The 21,715-nt window shown below is 40.0% G+C and overlaps 4 protein-coding genes across 5 annotated transcripts; 3 read left to right on the forward strand and 1 right to left on the reverse strand.

Annotated features, from left to right (window-relative positions):
- Window positions 1–841: 841 nt before the first annotated feature.
- vdac3 (voltage-dependent anion channel 3) lies at window positions 842–9,781 on the reverse strand. 2 transcript variants are annotated; one of them, XM_083979656.1, is made up of 10 exons: window positions 9,659–9,781; window positions 6,631–6,749; window positions 4,998–5,069; window positions 4,792–4,841; window positions 3,590–3,742; window positions 3,389–3,441; window positions 3,020–3,247; window positions 2,748–2,898; window positions 1,983–2,040; window positions 842–1,892 (listed from the first exon to the last, which is right to left on the reverse strand). In XM_083979656.1, exons 2-10 carry the CDS (start codon window positions 6,740–6,742, stop codon window positions 1,801–1,803), a joined length of 969 nt encoding a protein of 322 aa, XP_083835782.1. In that variant the 5' UTR covers window positions 6,743–6,749; window positions 9,659–9,781; the 3' UTR covers window positions 842–1,800. The 2 variants fall into 2 exon arrangements, with proteins under 2 accessions (XP_083835782.1, XP_083835783.1); XM_083979657.1 differs by lacking the exon at window positions 6,631–6,749.
- On the forward strand, window positions 6,757–13,639 carry enkd1 (enkurin domain containing 1). The gene is made up of 8 exons (XM_083979655.1): window positions 6,757–8,066; window positions 11,356–11,446; window positions 11,662–11,889; window positions 12,004–12,176; window positions 12,261–12,407; window positions 12,629–12,765; window positions 12,887–13,023; window positions 13,136–13,639. The coding sequence occupies exons 1-8, from the start codon at window positions 8,049–8,051 to the stop codon at window positions 13,294–13,296; spliced, it is 1,092 nt and encodes a 363-aa protein (XP_083835781.1). The 5' UTR covers window positions 6,757–8,048; the 3' UTR covers window positions 13,297–13,639.
- Window positions 13,640–13,785: 146 nt separating this feature from the next.
- polb (polymerase (DNA directed), beta) lies at window positions 13,786–18,533 on the forward strand. Its single transcript, XM_083978306.1, has 14 exons — window positions 13,786–13,996; window positions 14,289–14,346; window positions 14,662–14,728; window positions 15,290–15,364; window positions 15,478–15,536; window positions 15,907–15,956; window positions 16,044–16,095; window positions 16,191–16,245; window positions 16,337–16,409; window positions 16,504–16,574; window positions 16,679–16,765; window positions 16,908–16,975; window positions 17,249–17,388; window positions 17,515–18,533. Exons 1-14 carry the CDS (start codon window positions 13,936–13,938, stop codon window positions 17,607–17,609), a joined length of 1,011 nt encoding a protein of 336 aa, XP_083834432.1. The 5' UTR covers window positions 13,786–13,935; the 3' UTR covers window positions 17,610–18,533.
- A 484-nt stretch (window positions 18,534–19,017) lies between these two features.
- dynll1 (dynein, light chain, LC8-type 1) lies at window positions 19,018–21,272 on the forward strand. The gene is made up of 3 exons (XM_083978884.1): window positions 19,018–19,124; window positions 19,947–20,085; window positions 20,891–21,272. Exons 2-3 carry the CDS (start codon window positions 19,954–19,956, stop codon window positions 21,026–21,028), a joined length of 270 nt encoding a protein of 89 aa, XP_083835010.1. The 5' UTR covers window positions 19,018–19,124; window positions 19,947–19,953; the 3' UTR covers window positions 21,029–21,272.
- The last annotated feature ends 443 nt before the right edge of the window (window positions 21,273–21,715 follow it).

Genomic DNA, 21,715 nt, shown 5'->3' on the forward strand with positions numbered 1-21,715 from the left:
AAAATGGATTTTAGCCATATTCTAAAAGTATCTCTGCCTTGTACCAAAATGTAAATATGTATTAGGTTTTTACCAAATTTTGTTTTTGTAAGACAGTCGTTGAAAAACATGGGAAACTGTGATATCTTTATGCTGAATGTCTTTGAACATGATCGAAGAACTGACATAATAACAAGGACACCTGAAAAATACAGTGCAATCCGAGTTCCCTGCTGTAAATTCAAAGTGGCCGAGTGAACACAACACAACCGTTACATTACTCTCATGGTTTTGTTTAAGGTGGTGATAAAAACTGCTTCAACGTTATTGATTTTGTAGCATTGTCTTGTATTGTTGAAACAATGCAAACGCATAAATTGTCACTTTTTCTGTTGTAAAACTGTGAATATAGTTCACAAATCAACAGCTAAATTAGCAGTATTTTTCCTCACCTCCTTATATTTGAATTTGTGATTTTAGATACACTGCTGCACGATGTTGTTCAGCTGCATTGTAATTTTTTTTTCACGCTTTGCTTTGCCCATTTTAATCCCAACAACTGGAGGCAGACTGCACTGTATATAGATCATACAAAGTGATCTATATACATATATATTGACTGTCTGTGATATCTTTGTGTACATACTCTATGCTGTTAAGATTGTAATAATGTGAGAATAAGAATGTTAAACATTTCTATCATTGTTTCCAAACTAAAACTGAATTTTGTATCTTGAATACAGTGTTTTGTTTTTCTATAATAGATGTTTATTTTCTTTCATTAATTTCCAAATCCAATCTCCTAAATTCTCATCCTTCTCTGTTTCATGCCAACCAAAACTAAAAGAAAAACGCACACTCGTTAATTTTATAAAGTTTTACATTCTTTATTCCATTAATTCAATAAAATTAGTTTGAGGTCCTAACTGTCGACTAACTTTTCTATACAAAGCACAGCACGGATAGAGTGAAATGTAGTGGTAAAGGTTGAACAGGTACAGGACACAAAACGAGACAAGACAAAGAGGTTACACAGAGATCCAAATTGCCATTGGCCCATTTTCTTTTACTAAATAGGACCTGAAAAATAGACATTTTGGCAACTGTAGGTTCACAGTTCATTACTGTGTTACTGAGGTGGAATCACAGTCAGTCCACTCAGTCTGAGAAGGATCGGCCGCTCCTTGTCTGCTCTGTTTGACTCTCTCCAGCTTTTTATTGCATCTCTTTACAGTCACTGTACTTGTCAATGTGACAATGAAGTCAAAAACGTCCCTCTAGCCTTTAAAGCATGCAACAAAACCACAATATACCAAAACAAACATCCTCTAATAATCTTTTGAATGTCTAAAATCCTGAACATAAATTACCTGACAACACAGTCAAAATCATATCATATTTTAGAAAGATATCGGAGACAAATGCTCTATTAAAAGTGCACTTTCTCTGGTCAAACTGATCATGTAATAGCACATTATTGAGAGAAACTTGGTTTTGCATGATTTTGATTGTATATTATATGCTCAAAGGTTGGCTATGGGACATGTAAATAATGTAAAATTTAAAAACAACCAACACAACATGATGTTTGATTTCTTTAAAAGTTACAGTACTGGAGTTCTTGGAGGCTGCTTAGGGTTTCTGGGTTAAGGCCAAACAATGTGTGCATTTGTGTGCATGTGTGTGTGTGTAGGATTCAGGGTGTAGGGAAGATGTGTTTGTGTGCCACTGAGTGGACCTTTGTGGTGTTGTCACATTTGGGCTCTTTATTCTTCTCCTATTGCTTTCCTCTCTCTTGTTGTCTGTCCTCCCGCTGAGCCTTTACGCCTCCAGCTCGAAGCCCATGCCGACTTTGTGTCCACCGCCGTTCACGTTCTTCCCGTCGATCAGGCCTGAGAGGGTGAGCTTCACACCTTCACAGGAAGAGGCGAAGATTATGTATCAAGTCTGTGCTCTATAGGGAATTGTTTTGGTTTTTTTTGAAGAAAATTAATTGAACTAACCTGGCCTGAGGGTTTGTGTGTATCCAACTCCGACGAGGCAGGCGTTGTTAACTTTGGCCTGTGAGGAGAAACAAAACGACGAGGACAGGTGAAATTCACATGACACAGCAATTAGGAGACTGGAAACTAAGATGCAGTTACATAATTTATATCCTATATGGATACATTAGAATCAGCAATGTTTCCTATTGGTCCATAGTTCTGACACTTTGAAGTGAAACATCTCAGTGACCATTGGATGGAGCGCCAAGAAAGTTTTAACTAACACTACTGGAATTTATCCTATTGACTTACTACTACCAGGTTAATGTTTTTCAGGTTTAAGTGACATACTTTGACAACTCTTGGATGATGACTGATTATTATCCATCTCAAAAACATATTCATCGTATTTCTGATTTCCATTGATTGAGATTATCAGGTCAAAATCTCATTCAGGCGGATAATTTAGTTAATTACCAAATACCTCCAAAGCTAATGATGTTCTGGCTAACCTCAGGTGAGCTCAATTGCTAAATGTTAAAATGTTATGTAAATCTAAAGTGGTGAAGGTAGTGAAAACTGCTCATTGTACAATCTCAAAATATGCTGTCAGTTTATTGGAGATACTGAAAACTATGTACCCGGTGTTGGGCACAAATGATGTGTCCAGAGGTGTTTTTTAAAATCTATTTCTAGGATATATTTCTAGTCATGCTCAGTGTTAACTCTACTCATGGGGGCTTGGTTTAAATGTGTCTGTGATGTTTTGAGGTCAGTTCTTACAGACAGGGAGGCATCCTTATCCAGCTGGTATTTGGCTCCAATTCCAAAGCGTGTGTTGTTGCTGCCAGCTGTCCAGGCCAGGTGGACCGCTGTCTCCAGGTTGCTGTCCACCTTTTGGTAAATGGAGCCACCGAACTCTGTGCCGTCATTGCTGAAATACAAAACCACAAACACAAAAAGGTGGAGATGAGCATCAGTGGGTCTTAGTCTTGCCCTCATCCGGAGTATCACTTCCATTTCCTGCCTTTCTTCCCTGTGACGCAGTGACTCACACATTGGTATGAAGCTGGAAGTCACCGGCCTTGTACCCAAGGGCAAAATTGTTCTGGGTCAGTTTAGATTTGGCAGTGTCAAAAGCCAACTGGTAGCCAGCCAGCCAGCCCTCGTAGCCCAGCACGGCAGCTGCGTGGACGGTGGGACCGGCCATGTCGAAGTCCAGGTCGCAGCCCATGTTGACGAACTCACGCTTGTAGCCAGTCTTCAGTTTGGCACTCTTCTTGCTGCAGAGGGAATAACAATGGAAAAGGTAAGAGGTACTGCATTATTGATATGTTTATAATACACATCTGCCTCGACAGACTTTGCTGTCAGTTTATTGGAGATACTGGAAACTTTGTAGCGCAAATGGGAATCGTTCTTACCCAGTGTTGGGCACAAATGATGTGTCCAGGCTGAGCTTCAAGCCCTTAGCCAGCTGCAGATAAACAGGAAGCAAACACAAACTGTGAGCTTATATTTTATCTGAAAGTGGAAAAATACTGATGTTTTGAACATTTTTAATAAACTAGTAAAGCAAACTCCTGTCTTTGAAAGTATCTAAAATGGCTAATATCCTTTTTTACCTGGTCCTCCATGGTGACTTCTGTGGTGAGCGTGTTGTCTGTGTTCCATTTCTGGTTGAAGCTGAGGCCCAGGTCTTTTACTTTGTACTTGGTCTCCAGGTGGCCGCCTGACTTCCCTGTGTCTGTGTTGTTGGAACCAGAGGTGGTAAACTCCTGCAGGACACACAGAGTGGATGGAGTGATGATGACGGGGTGGGGGAGATGAAGATGAGATTTGAGGAGAGGAGAAAGGAGAAGCAGAAAGGCTCATTGACACATTAGAGCCCTAGCTACGCAACTAAAAGGCAGAGAGGCTGAGAAAGCATTCAGGGAGAGAGAAAAAGGAGAAAAAAATGAAGGAAACAACAAGCATTGTTTTTCTGTTTTTTTCCTCTGCCACGCAATCCCTCTCAGGTTTGTATGGCTGGTTATTCAAATGAAGAGCTACAACTGATGGAGAAATGAGTTTGAGGATGGCAACTGAAAAAAAATAGGCAGGACTGAGAGGGAGAGGCTGGTTGTTGTGAGCTGAGCGGCTCTGGGGATCAGTGCTGTTACTGGTGCAGCGGTTTGGGGGGCAATGGTGGCGCCTAGAAGAGCTACGGCTGCAAAGAAACACTTGGCATTAAGCCTGCAAACGTTGTCTGTACACAAACACACATCTCATACCACCACCGGCTTACCCTGCAGTGCACCTGTGTTTAATCATTACATGATATGTTTACACAATCTCTCTCTTACCATCTGACAGGAAAGTCCAAAGAAGAAGCAGGAAAAAGAGAAAAGAGAGACGGTTAAGGGAGAACCACACAAGAGTTTACATGCAGGAATTGTATCCGCTCAGTGGGAAAATGAAAACCAGCGCTACAGAAAGCTGAAAACCTGTCAGTTTGGACAGAGTGAATATATTTACAATGTTTTTTTCAATGAGGCTTGAGTGTTGTTGCATGTGGGAAACTCTGTATGCAAGTGCTCATTATGGTTTTACCATAGCAACAAGTTTATAGCAAAACAGACACACAGCGTGTCTGGAGCCATCGAAACACTCATGTTTTACTCTGCTGACTACGGATGTTGGACCGAGTACAAGTCAGGCAGCAAACAGACCCTGACATGAACTGCTGCAAGTGTGTGAGTCAGCCATTTGATCTATACCACTGAGAGAAAGGCCTGAGCAGGACATTTGGACACATCAGGCTCAGTGAGACAACAACAGTACTTACAACACCACTCTGGGACTTGGTCTTGACGTCCAGCTTCAGAACTCCATATCCTGGGGAGAAAGGACATCAGGGAATTGAAAAAGAAAAGCACATCATTGTACTGCACAGCATGGATCTGGGACAGCTGCAGCAAAAATAAACATCCTGCTTCACCACGTCTTTGTCAAAAAAAAGTTAAAAAGTTAAGAAGAGTTTTATGCAGTTACCAAAGCCCTTGTTGAAGATATCCTTGGCAGATTTCCCCAAGTCAGAGTATGAAGGAGGGACAGCCATTGTGCCTGTGGAAACATACATGTACATTCAATGTTTGACGATTTGTTTTACAGAGATGCATATCGCAGCATAAACCTGACTGATGCATAGTGAGACATGCACCTTCATCATGTTGCAGGGCTTGCAGGGGCCAGAATATGCAATGTCCCTATTATGGGATAAGCTGCAAATCAGATAAGATAAGATAATATATGTATTTCTTATTATATCCCCAAGGGGAAATTCATTTGTCTGTCAGCTCATCTACCATTTGCAGAAGAATAAAAAGCCTGATGGCTGTAGGTACAAAGGATCTTCTACTGTATATCTCTCTGTGCTGGATCCTACATTTCCCATGATGCAACTTTGACACTTGGATATCTATCAGATACATCTAAAAAATATCTAATATCTTTACTGGGCTGCTACACAGATTGTCTGTTCAAAATATTAAGTCTCAAAGCCAAAACAGATACTAGAACATACTAGTGTTATCAAAGACAGAATAATGCCCACTGTGGGGATTAAATTGATCAATGGAGTGCACCTTTAAATCGAAATAAAAATCTATAACAAAAGCAGCAAAAATAAGCACAGGATCAATACTTGTGTATGAAGCCCTGCACCTTTGCGGAAGCTAAGCAATTCAACTCAGACTTCTAAAGCCATTCAAAAAATCAAAGAGCTGTATCCACGCGCACAAAAAGCACTGCAGATAGCATTTTCTAACAAACGTTTACTTGCAAAAACAATCGGTAAAGGCATTTGGCTCAGTTGGGGAACCCGTCCTATCAGGAGAGAGGGCCTGTCAGGGTCCTCGTGATGCAGCGTGTCTCCCCTCCCCCTCCATCTTCCATGTGAACCCTATTGATCCCGGGGCACTGAGGAGGCCATTAGCAAGAAGAACTAATAGGACAGATTATTTTGGTGGAAAAGACCGAAAAAGGCAAATGTCTTAGAGGTATCATACTGTATGTGGAGTGTGTAAAGAAATACTATGCAAGCCAATGCAGAAGAGCTAACATAAGCAGCAGCTGGTTTGGTTAGTCAGCAACTACAGGTGCTGCACACCACTGCACTGCACCGGAGTGCTTCAGACAGTCATCAGGGTCCCGTGGGTCAGGATGTATGTGTGCAGGCTCTTGGTGTGTGTGTGTGTGTGTGTGTGTGTGTGTGTGTGTGTGTGTGTGTGTGTGTGTGTGTGTGTGTGTGTAGACATTTTTCACAAGGTGACATTGCAGGAGCATTTGGAATATCCTGCATTCACTTGCAACATAAAACTAGATTAATATTTTACTAGGGGCTTGCCTTCCTCCTCCTGCTTCTGTCCACACACTGATAATCTCATCTATTCTGCAGAGGTTGGGAAAAAAAAAAACACTTCGGCAAAAAGTAGCTTTTTTCTGCTAATGCGGATGATTCACCCGCTGCAGACCATCAAAGTGTTGCCAATGTGGAATCATGCTAATTGAAATTATCACAAGGTTAAGATCTCAGGTCTGTAAGTGACAGTGAGGCCAGAGCGCAATCCAGGGACCCTGATGATACGTCATGTGTCTCTCTACGCACACACACCCCCCAACTCACCATGTCCCTTGGGTACGTGGTGACATGACACACAGCAGTCTTTGTTCTCTGCCTGCTTGACTTTTCCTGTCTTCTCCTGCTGCACCATATTCCTCACTTCTTTCTCTGCCATGTCTCTTCAGACGAGGGAAGGACAAGGAGGGACAATGGAAAACTTTGGCAAATCGCGCTGCACTGTTATGACAGCAACAATGTGTGGCCCTTGTCTGAGAGCGGCTGCGGACATAGCTGCGAACGTTAGCATGCACTCAAGAGCTCAGAGGTCTCCTCGCAATGTGGAAAACAGGCCAACTATTGCGTCACATTGAACAATATATGCATAGGTCAGCAGATAATAAACACATGTACTTTGTGCAGAGCATTTGAACATGATAAGGCCTGTGTACAGTCCTTGTCCTGCGCTGAAATATGGATATTTTATCAGACAAAGAGCACTGATAAGCTGCACAAAGGGTACCAAATGATGAGCAGGTGAAACATATATACAAACCCCTTATACAAGAGCACAGAAAGCACAGCTCATTTTAGAGGTGAGCATGCCACCTGGAGTGTTACAGCCACAGACAGAATATTATCATAAAAATACCAATTACAGCTGTTTGAAGTGGAACACTCAAAAACTGAGCTAACCTGCTTTGTCAGGCCTGTGTAGGCGTGGTTGGATCAGAACTGACTGAAACATTAGCAAACAACCTCACAGCTGTCATCGGGGTCTGATTCAAATGTTGCTAAATTCTGATTAGTGCATGGACGCATGTGAGATCAGATCACATTTTTCCAACCGAGACCTGCCCACTTCGAGCCAGTGAGTCAAAACAAGGTCAAGACCAAAATTGCTGAAATCTTCTTTAAATAACCAAACCAGATCTCCATCTTTGTCACACCCGCACAAACATCTGACCACAGTATGCGACAAAATGTCTCATCCCATCCGTCTCCGCTCCTCTTGCTCAAACACTAAGCAAATGTGTGCCAGCCGACCTGCATTTTGCTGAGCACACGCTATTCCTGCTCTGCCTTTGTCATTTCACCAGACAGACACACTCCTTCTCAGCGCTGCGCCCCCACACCCCCTTCACCACAAGGTCCATTTTTGACTCCTTCCCACCTCACCGTCTGTCTCAACACTGGGCTCTCTATATTTAGCCCAGGTGAACCTGACACTACAACACATGTGACTAGGGTTTCCACATGTGTCCTCGTTCAGGTTCAGCCTATTGAAAACCCCTATTAAAATGGGTGTATTTGTCTGTATCTTACATTCACACTGCATTTATATACAAACACACCGCCCCCCTCTCTGTCTCATCTGAACACTTTCATGAGTTACGCCCAGATGACAGCCTGGATTGAGCTCAGAGGTCAAAAGGACATATATATCAATGTGAAAGGAAAACTACAACCACACAAACAACAAGATGGTGGATGGCAGTCAGGTACAAGTATGAATATATTATGTGTAACACGGCATTAATACATATAAATTGCTTCTTTTTTTTCAATTAGAAAGATTTTTAGTTGTGTGATATGAAACACTAGTGCGTTACATCAACTCTGATTCATGTGAGATACTCCCGATGCTGACTAGTTCTGCAGATTCCTATAATTATTATTATTGGGAAATGTATTGAAAATATAAATACTCTATTTTGTCTACAATATCGCACAAATCTATCAATGACATAATCAAACTTAAATAGTGTTCACTTCATACTGATATACTGTATAAAAGCCACAATCTCTTCTATTTGTATTATGTCGATTTATTAGATATTTTGCCCATTATCAGATTAATCAGGAAAGAAATGGCTCTGGTTATAAATTTGCATTACTGTGTAGATGACTAATAATCCCAACATTATTTTTTAGCATGTATTGTAGTTGGCAAACATAGATCATTTAGCAATTTATTATGAGGACTCTGATAAAAGAGCCTTTACTAATGAACAAAAACACCTATAAAACTGTGTAAACAGACAGTTACTCAACACTGGCCGAACCCTCTGATAACATGACACCAGGGCAAGTGTGTGGTGCATATAACAGAAGGAATGTGTGTATGTGTGTGTGAGATAAGTTCAAGTACACTCAAGTTACTCCCAATACAATATATAGCTTGAATGTAAGGTGCCCGATGAAGTGATGATGTATTTGCTTCAGTATGTTACACACCACATAAGAGGTTTTCCAGTGGATAAATACAGACTTTAACTACTGTTCTGTGTGTAAGCATCTGTTTACTGATAGGCTTGGGGTATTTAATGCTTATTGCATCAGCCTGTTTTGTTTCTAATGTGTTGTTTCAGACAGAGTCAGCCTGGCAATTGATCAAATGGGTCTGATTTCAGAACTTTGGATAGCGCCGGCTGTAGAAAAGTAAATGACCATAATGCCCTTTCAATATTTAGACAGTTAAAATAACCTAGCTATAATTTTCATGTATTCCTCCATGCTGACCTTGATGTTTAATCTAGCCTACCTGTGCATAGATGTTGTGCTTTCTGAAAAACAAAAAACAAAAAACAAGCAAATGACATTTAAAGCATCAGTGAAATAGTGTTTTATTTGCCAGATGTGTACACCCCTGGTCTTCCTGTGTGCTAGGCTATATACCAACACCTACCGTTCAAAATTACAATCTCCAAGAAGTAGGACTAAGTGTCCCACCACACTGTATTAAAAATGCACACGTTGAAAAAGCTCTCAAGAAAATGGGACAACCTTTTCCCCCGTGTCGACATCGCTGATCAGTGAAATGGGTTAACTTTCATTAGTGCTATTTTCCAGGAACTCTACAGTTGTGAATGATTTCAGGTAACCACTACTGGGATATACAGGCCCGGACTGGCATTAAAACCCTGGCATACCCGCCTGCTGCTGCACTCCCACCCCTGTTGTGTGTGTGACTCATAGCTCACTGACAGTCACACGATCATTGGCAACAGCTGCGCCCTCGTGCACATAAACCGACATAAGACATAATGAGTTTCTGTAAAATGAAAACTTGGTGAAGTCGCTTATTTCTTACCTTTATTTCTGGGGTGGAGTGTGCAGAGTTTGTGAACGCAGCGGCGCAGCGGGGCACTGTGAAGGAGAAAGCAGAGACGACCAGACTGGGCAGGCGCGAGTCAGACCTCCGGCCGAGGGCGGGGCCACCGTTGTGTAATTGACATTGAGGTAAAAACTTAAAACACTATAGGGCCACTGTATGTTTCTATATATACACACTGTACACTGTGTTCACATTGCAAACATTAATGTTGGGAAGTTATTTGGTGCTCCGTAGCCTAAGTGTTTGATAATGCCTTTAGCCTGCAGTCATGGGAAAGGGATTTATAATTTTATCATACCAATAAAATACCACGGGATAAGGCGTGCTACAATGATGCATTCTACATCATATTGAGTTATTGCGCAAATAGTGACAAAAAAAAGTAGCCAAAGCTTGTTTGGATTTCTTAATGTGTAATTTAAAAAGGATGTTATTGACACAGCAACATATAAATGTGAGGAATAACATAAGCCACAGCTATGCTAATATTATTACATATATTTTAGTCACTGTGGTCGTGTGCAACTACACTCAGTAGCATAAATATGGAAATGGTGCATTTGTTTTGGTGTAATAATACACTTACGCCGCTCGGGGGCAATGACCTCTTGCTGATATTGTATATACCGTAAAAAAAAATTTACCCCGAGGCAGGTCTTTCAGGAAGTTGATTACAGATTGGGTGTGCAGTGTGTGTGAAGGTCTGGCAGTCAGATCGTCATATTATATGATTAGTAGCCTACAGCATAATAGTACGGCATAGCTATGATTTGTTTTTGTTTTTAGTTGGAGCTGTGTTGCACTACAAGTGAAATTGAAGGGAGGTTGAAACAGCCTGCAAGGCAACACCCGGGGACGCAAGAGCATATCCATAGACATGCACCTGATAGAACCAGAGACCTCAACACTGGTGCAAATAAGGCAGATAAATGACTTGAAAATCCTTGATTGTCGGTTAAGTTTTAGGTCCAAGTACTTATATTATTAGCATTATTATTAATTGTCGATTTTTTTTTTTAAATATTAACAGTCGCTTTGTGGCTCACCCAAACTTTTTTGGCATCCAAAATCCGCAAAAGTCGATCGTCATTACGAAATATTTGTAAGAAAGTAACAAATTATTTATTTATTTATTTTTAAGCGTTTAAACTCTTGTAAACTCAGTCACTCGTCAGTTAAATGGCTCTTTTGTTTCTACAGCGTCTATTTCTATGTGCTGCTAAGCCGTTGCCATGGTGACGTCTGGCTGAAACAAGTGTTGATACCTTGGCGTCATCACCGCGCGTGAACACAATCCTCAACAGATAAACAAGGCCGTGTTTCAGGTAAATGAATGACATTATTCACCTTCTGCAACTTAACCGGTTGCAGTTGTGTGATGGTCGTAAGTCACCGTTTATATTTTTCGCTTAACGCGTGTTTGTGTGTCGTCGTCGTCGTCGTCGTTGCTGAGCACGAATCCGTCGAGAGAGCCTGTTGTGTAGATTAGCCAACTCTACAAGCTAATTGACAATAGCCATAGTTGGACAGTGACACATAGTTAAGAAGCTAAGCACTGGGATTTCCATAGCTGTGTAACACTGACCAAGAGTTACCTCTCACTCTGGGAACTATATGTGTGATTGACTCTATGCTCTGGTCCTTGTTTTTTTTTTTTTTTTGACAATTGACAGCTTCAGATGTGTGAGGGGCCGTCATCAATATCTGGGCCAATCCCCCCGGATCCCTCTCTGTTCCCTCAGTACTACAAAAGACCTGTTTCAGGTTAGATGCATCCATAAGGTTATGATACACTAAAAAAAAAAAACTTCTTGAAACAGAATTTACTCTGTGAGTATGTGTTGATGACAACGCTTAAGATAGTTGTGCTCGTTTTGTTGGATATTACAGCAACAATGTTTTCTACATAAGTAGAGAATATTGTTATATGATAAATATTGGTCTCAACTCACACAATTTAGTTTTCTTTCCTGCTGCAGCTCGAGGACGTTTAGAGGGAAACCACAATGGGACACTGTCCCTGCTCTCAGGTCCACTTGCTCCAGATCCTGTGTTGTACCCTGGCAGCTACAGCGCTCGGGCCCCTCGAGCATACGCTCCCCGTGTTGGCCCTAATGCCACCCATATCCTGGAGCGTGGACAAAGAGGTGTAGTGGGGGAATTACTCAAACTAGATGGTGTTTCAATCACTCCTGTTCCAAAACAGAGTAAGTGTGATTGATTTTTCAGATAGAAACTTGGCAGTATCCATAAACTTTATGCTTGTTTTTTTTCCATTTCTGTGTTGCTATTAACACAACTTTTTTTATTTGACCCTTCAGAGCAACGAGTACATGACTTCAGTAAAGAAAATGTGCGGCGTCTTCGGGAGATTCAGAGACGCTGCAAAGAGCAGGAGGCTGAGAGAGCACAGTCTCGTCCAGTTCCCGTCAAAGCTCTTTGGACGTCCTCCAAATACGAGAATGTCCCATCCAGGGTGATGACTCAGCTACAGGTTAGACACATGTCTGCAAAAGGTGGCAGTTCTTGAGTATTGAATATTCACTGGATCAATTTTAATCCTGTCTTATTCGTGCAGGTTTCTGCTCCTCCAGCTGTAAAACCGCAGTGTCAAAATTTTCTGAAGGCCCACTCTTATGGTGGATTAACTGCCTCATCGAGATCACACTCCAAAGCTTTGCAACGCCCTGCCTCCTCCAACTCTGCATGTGACACGGACTTGCAAGTAAGAATTGACAGAAAATGTACAAGTATAGCGTATTGATTCAAGTTTCTTCTGTTAAAGCAAAGAGAGAAGATAAGAGTAGTATTTGCAATTGTTGTGCACCAACATGATTTATTAAACAAATGACATGTATATGATTTTTATTCACTTTGAAGTAAATACCAAATACCTTCTGCCTTTTTTAATATTCCATACATTATTATTTGTGGATACATTTACAGGTCAAAGGTCAGACCATAGACTTCATAAAGCATAATGCCCGGACTGCAGGAAAAACTGTACTGCGTCGGTCGGAGTCACTCACAAGTCTAACAGATAAACCTGTGCCCAGTGCAGTTAAGGGACAGGTGCCTCAGTAGTGAGTACTCCTATATCTTGCCTCCTCACCTCACCTTTCATTGCTTCACCTGCTTTCATCTTTCTTTTCACTGCTTTTGCTCATGAGGTGTCTCTCTCTCTCATTCAAATGATATGTACAGTCTTGAGGAAAGAAAGGAGCAGTGGCGTAAGGAGGCGGAAGAGAAGAGGAGGAATGCACCTGATCCTTCAGTTCCAGCTGGACACACCTTGATGCCTGAGAGTGAGAGACAGGAAACACTGAAGTCCCTCAAAGAGAGTATGCCTCTGTTTTATCTCTGTCCCTCCTTACAGTCATGACAGTCACTTAAAATAATGATTTACATTGGATATTTCCCTGTCTAACGCTGTTATTGCTTATTTTTCCTCAGCTCATCGTTCTCTTGTGACAGAGCTGCTGTCATTTCCTCTCAAAGCTGACAACCTGAGACTTCGCTCAAGAAAGGCTCAACTTGATTGTAAGCTTTCTGAAATTGAGGAGGCCATTAAAATATTCTCAAGGGAAAAGGTTTATATAAAAATAGATTCCTAACACAGAAAGACGAAGAGGAGGAGAGAAAAGGAGATGGTCGTGTAAATCCACTGCTTTATTCACAGTTTCATTTTGTAGTTGCATAACACTGAGCCTTGTAAAAAAAAAAAGATGATTATTGTAACATTTATTTGTATACATGTATTTTAATTTTGTAAATTGAAAATTGTTACATAAAAAGGGTTATCATATGTAAGTTACATGCTTGATAACATTCAGTTTTCTCTTGAAAGAAAAAAATAAGCAAATGAAATGTAAACTTTACAGTAAAACCCATTAGCCCCTTGAGTATCATTTGCTGAAATGCGATTTGTTTTGCTTGTATGTAATACGGGCTGTTTGTGATGCTTTTGTGAAGTCACTGTATGTTTCTTTTCTTTTTTTTTACATTAAAACTTACAATGCATCATGAAAATGAAATTGCTTGATTTTTTTTTTTTAAACGTCTATCATTGGGGGGGGGGACGTATGACGTATTACGCACGGCCCCGCCCCTTTTACGTCTGTCGGTCATTGTTCTGCGTGAGCTAGCTGATGTGCTAAAGGCTAATCAAGAATACCAAGAGGTCTCAACTTTTTTGCATGCATATAAGATCGTTTTAATTTCCACAAGACGTTTAATAACTCGTCGGCTTCACAATGAGCAAGAGGAAAGCGCCACAGGAATCACCAAATGAGGGAATAACGGACTTTCTTGTGGGTACGTGGAGACAAGTCAGACGGTTGAACTAGGCTAACAGCAGCTAGCGTCATCGCTCTGCTCTGTTTTTGAGTTAAAAATGCCACAAAAAAAGTTATAGATATATTATTAATCTATTAAACTATGCTAAATGATACTGCTTCTTTGTTGCAATTCTTAGTTTTAGTTGCTCAGGCCGATGGCCCGTGTCTTATCATTTAAATGCCTCAAATTTAAATGGCTTCCTACCACAATGGCAGGAGTATGAGGGGGGTGGGAATAAAGTCTTACAATGTTTTACTTCCTTCTCCAGAACTGGCCAATTACGAGAAAAATGTCAACAGGGCAATACACAAGTACAATGCTTACAGGTAAGCTCTGAAGGCTCTGCTATGATGTGTGCTTTGTTGTAGGATGAAGGGTTCATTATGTCAACCCAAGTGCATAATAACAGATTCATTACTTTTGAAACCTAATACATCCATGTTGAGGCTCAAAACACGAGTTAAAAGTATATAAGGCACAGCTAACTTTAATGTGTACAGTCAAGACTCAGAACTAATGGAGTTACATACAGTTACAGTCTCTTTAATAAATCCTACCTTCATGCTCAATATTTCAATATATTGACTCAAAATAGTGAAATATCATAAATCATAACCACTTTTCTTTTCCTCTGTGGACAGGAAAGCAGCATCTACGATTTCCAAGTACCCTAACAAGATCAGAAATGGAGAAGAAGCTAAAAAACTGGTACATGCACTGAATACAACCTTAATGTCTTCACTTGCTATCTCTTGTAATGAATGCATTAGTGAATTTGTGACAGTAAGTACGTATAAACATGGAGTGGTAGTCCAGATGCAGAATGTGACTTTTATGTCAGACAAATATTCATACAGCTTGGAGGTTTTGTAATTAAATTAAATTAAATTTCTTACTCATTCTCAGAATTGTGTCTGCACTTCCACATGTTTGAATTTTCTCTGTACAAATCCTGGGTGAATTGATCAGATTTCACCATGTCTTTTAAAAATGAATCTGTGTTTAACTTGACCCAGATAGATGACGTCATCTGTTCTGCTTATAGACAGTTAATTTCAGTGCACTTACTGTCGGCACACTTGAAATGACCCCATCATTATTTGCCTTTCCTAACACTAATGTGCTCATGTTGTTGCTGTGGTTGTGTGTTACGTGATGCCCTCTGCTGTAGCCTGAAAATGTTTGTCAACAGCTACTCTGGTCATCTTACATAACCGCTGCAGATCACACTATTCTGCATCCTCATGTTTTGCTTCCACATTTCAACAGGATGGTGTGGGAGCTAAAATAGCAGAAAAGATTGATGAGTTTCTACAAACTGGCACATTACGGAAACTGGAAAAGGCAAGTCGTTAGGCGTGGGAATACACGATTGCTGACACATTGCATATTTGTTTGAGGCTTCATTTTACTTTGTCATCCACACACTGATGTGCTTGTTTCATATTCCCCTCTAGATCAGAAATGATGACACCAGCTCTTCCATCAATTTTCTCACCAGAGTTACTGGAATTGGGTATGTGTTAATTCGGTTAATTAATCCAGATTTTAAAAAATTCAATGGAAAAGAAGAGAGAATACTGTGTTCTATAAACAAAAAAACAAAAAACAGGTGAACTCCAGGTAGTACAGGATCCTCTTGAAGTTAAAAATACTAGGAGCTAAGGATTAATTCCTTGCACGTGTGTGCCTGAAGTAAGCCCAGTGCTTTTTTGTTTCTCTCTTTTTTTTTTAAAGGTAATGTTTTACAGGGGCATTTACAGTTAAAAGCATCAAGACTTTAATGTAATGAAGGCTAGCCAATTCAGTTGCTAGATTTATTGTTCCTGTAAGTTTATCATTCGTGTTTAATGTAACAAACTGTCTGTTGTGGCTCCTGACTTTAGCCCTGCTGCAGCCAGGAAGTTTTTTGAAGAAGGGGTGAAGACGCTAGAAGGTTTGTTCTTAGTAGTGACTTCATTTGACACACACACTATTCACAAATGAGCAATGTTCGTCAATTTTATTTTTGTTTTACTTATAGATCTCAAAAAGATTGAGCATAAGCTAAACCATCATCAACAGATTGGACTTCGGTAAGTGTGGCTTACTTATGTTAGAATATCATATACAATCTACTTTTATCATGATAAAGTATTGACACATGAGCTGGTTATTTTGCTGCTTTCAGGTACTTTGAGGAGTTTGAGAAAAGAATTCCACGTACTGAAATGGAAAAGATGGAGGTGATGAAGCATTTCTATTTCACTATAATTTTGATTTGATTTTTGAATTACTTGTCATATTTTTCTAACTCATGTTGTCGTTCACATTTAGACACTGATTCATGGAGAGTTAGATCAAATTGATCCAGAATACATTGGAACAATCTGTGGAAGTTACAGGAGAGGTAAAACTTTTTCTTCAGGTTTATCACAGCTAAGTAACTCATAGGAGCTCAAACTGTGGTAATAATGATATTAAGTCACATTCCTAATTTACAGGTGCTGCATCGAGTGGTGATATTGATATCTTGCTGACCCACCCTGACTACACCTCTGAGACTGAGAAGCAGGTAACACTCTTCCCTGCTGTAGCTCACCTATCCTCTTGTAAATTCACTGTGCAGACTTGTTTTGATCTCTTTCTAATTAATTTTGTTCAATGTTTCTTTTCAAGCCCAAGCTTCTCCATGCCGTGGTGGAACATTTCGTGTCGACCGGCTTCATAACGGACACTCTGTCCAAAGGAGACACCAAGTTCATGGTGAGGCTCGTGCTTATTCTGTCCCGTGTGGCCAGCTGTATGTGTTTGATGTTGTGACTGGTAACACAATTAGTGCAGTAACTATAGTCAACCCATGAAGCACATGATAGTGGTCACAATGTTCTGGATCTTGTTTTTCTAGGGAGTCTGCCAGCTGCAGCAGAGTGATGAAGATGAGGAGGAATGCCTCCACCGGCGCATTGATATTAGGTGCCCTGCTTTATATTGCTTTAATACTACTCATTCAGGTCTTAATTAAACTATATATATATAAGTGGAGAGGGATTCATTGTGATTTGATTTGAAATGGTTGAATTGTGATATTCTAAGTAAAACACGACTTTTACCTACTACAATACCAAACTCATGTTCAATTTAGTATTGTAAATCTGTTCAAAAAGCGGCAAATGTATGTTTTTATTTGATAATTCTTCTAATAATATGCTTTTTTTTCTTGCTTTCTGACTGTTCCCATTTCCCAAGGTTGATTCCCAAGGACCAGTACTACTGCGGAGTTCTGTATTTCACTGGAAGCGATATCTTCAATAAAACTATGAGAACTCATGCTCTGGAGAAGGGCTTCACTCTTAATGAGTACACCATACGACCACTTGGAGTCACTGGTGAGTCTGACTCAAACCTGAACCAGCTGATCTCTGTTTCAGGCCTATGTCACTTCTGCCATCAGTCAGTAACCAGTGACTCATGTTTTTAATATTGGCTGTTTTTCCTCTGTGAATATGTTATAGGTGTGGCAGGGGAGCCTCTGATGGTGGACAGCGAGAGAGACATCTTTGAATACATCCAGTACAAATACAGAGAGCCAAAGGACCGCAGCCAGTGAAGTTACAGTTGAAATTGTCTATTTAAGGCTACAGCTTTGCTATAAACAAGATAAGAATTGTGTTTACAAATGTGTGTTAGTCTTTTATTTACCCATTCGACTATGTAATTGAAAACACAACCATGAAAGTCATTGTAAGTATTTGTTTTGGACATTTTTCCTATTGTAAGTTGAAACTTATCATAGTAATGAAATTTTAAACTAAATACACATGCCATGCTCTCCACACCCAAATTGTGTTTTAACTGAGGTTTAGCTCTCCATGGTTGTGTATGAAGATTTACAGGCTCAATTAGGTAGGTAGGTTTTTAATGCTCAGCTGTATTTATTTTATTTAAATTTTTGACCACGCCTGTATACATTTTCATTTTTTGATAATACAGAAAATAGTTTTAACATAACCTGGTGAGAGCAGTATTGATGTGGACTAGCTTATGGTACATTTGTTACTCATCCATCATGAACAATGAGGACTCTTTCATCACTACCATCACGACAGTTGTGTTGTGTTAACACACTTGCGCAGAGTTGTACCAAAGCTGTTTATTGTGTAGTTGTTACACATTCAGACAAGGCAGTAATATTGCTACTATATCTTAGTAGTTTTTTTTTTTAAGCCATTCTCTGTCGAAATTTAAGTGTATTTTTTACACAGGACAAATGAATACATTTTTCAATTTCTTCCATTTTTTGTTTGGTGTGAAAATATGACTGTGATGTTGAGACTTGAATCTATTATATGTGGTTCTGTGAAAATGATTAGTGTAAGTAAGGGAAATATTGTATCTTCAGTTTTCAGGGGTGCATTTGTGAGCAGTAGATTAAAGTTATAAACCTAACCAGGTAATGGGACACTGTTACAGTGTACTATATTGTAACACACAACCTGAATATTAGGAATAGGACTGTCTGTTCTGTAAGAGAGTGATTACAAATAGTAAAAAATAAAAAACATTTAAAACAATGTGGTTCTGTTAACTTTGTGCTTGTAGTGAAATATATGATGACAACATTTTTTCAATTTTAATTTTCACTTGAAAATTAATTAAATTAAACGGAAAAGGAAGGAAAAAAGAAAACTGGTAACTGTGTTAATTATGAACATAAATAAACATTGTGCTGCTGGTTGGTTTGTCGCTACATAAGATATTTTCTGGTAACAAATATATTTTTTCTATCTTCATCTACTTTATCTGCAGAAAATAACGTCTTTTTCCAATGTTGTGTGGCTCCATCGCTAGTTAAGTTGTTTACAACGGTTGCCGCGGCGACGGTCGTGTCGCAAGGCATGATGGTTTGAAATAAAACGCGGCCAGAAACTCCGGAAAGATAGGCCCCACACAGCCAATGACATCGCCGAGTGCATTTATATCAGCCAATGAGAACACGTCGAGGCAGCAGTCTCTTACGGTTACACACCCACATTACTTTTGTGTCAACCACTTCGCGGGAGTTGTCACTGGAGGAGCGATCGTCTCTTTAAAACTACTCTAACAGCACACAGGGGACTAATAGGTAAATCTAAGAATTTCGCATGCACAGTATTATGCTATGTCCACTTTATTTTCATTTAAAGTATTTTTTAAAACAACACCGTCCATGTTTGGATGTCGTTATTTTCCGTTCGCTGGATGAATGAGCCGCTCGTTATCGTGCTTAAACGTTAGCTAATCAACAGCTCATCATCGCTTAATATGCATGTGTGGCGAGATGATGATGATGCTAGCTTAACCCCTCTCACTGTGACGCCTTAACTTCAGTCAATTTCAAGTCCAATTTGTGCCAAACGTTAAAACTATCACGGGAATGTGATGTTTATTTTGATGATCCACACGTTGAATCAGTTAAAGCGTGTTTAAAGCGTGTTTATTTTTCGCTGCTTTCTAACGTAAGTCTGTCTCTGTGTGCTCTTCGCTTTGCAAGCCTCGTATTTCATTGGATTCTTGTTGAAACCTGCTGATTTTTTTACACGATAATCTGAAAATGTCCCGCGTATCCATAGAAACTACGCAGAGCGCGCATCCAGCGCGAGCTTGTCGCTGATGGAAGTTGTTATGCAACACTTGTAGAAATGGCTAGTTCAAATATAATGTGTCAGTTATTATATAATAATAACTTCGTCACTAAGTAGTCGTTGTCGTTTTGTTTTTTTTGTTTGTTAAGTTTTTTTTATTTTTTATTTTTTTACAAGAGCCTTTACGGTCTCAATACAGCCCCGTATCGGCCAATCGATGGAGGCTGTTCGGATGCTCGGGGGGGTCTTTAGTCGATTGTATTGTGTGTGTGCCAATGCGCCTGTGAAGATGATGAATCCTCTACTGTGTTTTCGTTTCCCAGGGCAACCATGTCCGATAGAAAGGCAGTGATCAAAAACGCTGACATGTCTGAGGACATGCAGCAGGACGCCGTGGAGTGTGCCACACAGGCCCTGGAAAAGTACAACATCGAGAAAGACATAGCTGCATACATCAAAAAGGTAACCCCCACACACACACTAATGCTGCTGCTGCTGTATCCAACATCTGTAACTTTCACCTGCTCAATTAAGTGCCACATTTTTTAAGGCAGTTTTTTAGTGAGCTCATGTAAAGCTATTTTCGCACTCACTGACCAACCATCCCGTGCATCATCCACGACACACACCCAGTCTGGTATTTTCCAATTGTTTCCACTCTTCCTGAGGAAACCTATTCCTCTTGGACTCACTGTCTTTCGTACACACCTCCAGTCATGATTGTTTCTAATACTTGTAAATAGCTGTATATTATATTCCATATTTGCATAATTGGCAATATGATGGGATACAGGATTTTACAGTGAAGATACGAACACAATTGAATGAGAAGATTAATTCATTACTTTAATTTGCAGTAGACCACATTTTAGAGTTACAGCCTCATTATTAACCATATCCCAGACTTTAATCTAGTCACTCTAAGGCCTGGCGTTCATACTGGGGCTCTCAAAATTTTAAAACTTCTCCAAATCAAGTGTTTTGCCCTAATACCCTGACAGCAGAAATAAAAACTGTATATTTTCACTCAGTGGCACTGTTGTTTACAATGATAAGAACATATGGATGGGATCATTAAACATTTACGGTAGTCGTAGTTTGGAAGTGATACATAAACATTTGAGTAAAATGCTCTGCTCATTTCCCCTGCCTTTGACAATATAATGTGCACAGAAAATTGTATCATGTGATAGTTGATGTGTAGTTTTTAGTATAATGACACGTTTTCCTTAAATGTCTAAATACAATGTGTCTCTCTCCCACACAGGAGTTTGACAAGAAATACAACCCAACCTGGCACTGCATCGTTGGGAGGAACTTTGGCAGCTACGTGACTCATGAGACCAAGCATTTCATTTACTTCTATTTGGGTCAGGTGGCCATCCTGCTGTTCAAGTCCGGCTGAGGGAATGCATTTCCTCAACACCAGCTTACCATACATACAGTAACTGACTGACTTCGACAAAGGCACTTATCATTCCTTGGCAAGGGGCCGCTGCCTTTTTCTGTGCTGCTTTCTACTTCGTTCTGTTTTTTGAGGATAAAAACCGTGGCCATGTTAAAGAGATGATACACTTGTATTTATTTTTGTCTTGTTACATTAGACATGTCATTTTTTTAATTAAAGCGTAGCTGTTAAGCTGTCTGGGTCCAATGTGTTGTGTGGTCATTTCCTTGCACTGCTTCATTATATGCTGAATAAACCAGGACACTTACAGTCCCATACGACCTGGTACTTTGTCATGTTTTGAAATGCAGTGATGGCTTTGGTAACTACAGTATATGTATGCTGTCACTGTAAGCACTGCCAATAGAAAGAAATGTTGCATAAGACTCTGAGCTCTATTTTATATGAAGATACATGCTAAATCCCCCTGTAAAGTCATGCAATGGTATCATCCTGATGAGGTCATCAAGTTCATTATGACTTGGACCTACGGCATTGTTCGGGGAGCGAGAGCGGCACATAACCTTGAATATTTCTGTGTTGTATTCATATGTAGTTAGGATTTCATTGTCAGAAGATATTGATAGCTGCTGATGGTAACCTAACCTCATAAATAGAAAATACCGTACATATATATTATTGTGG

This window comes from Trachurus trachurus (assembly GCF_905171665.1).
Source record: "Trachurus trachurus genome assembly, chromosome: 9".
Taxonomy (NCBI): domain Eukaryota; kingdom Metazoa; phylum Chordata; class Actinopteri; order Carangiformes; family Carangidae; genus Trachurus; species Trachurus trachurus.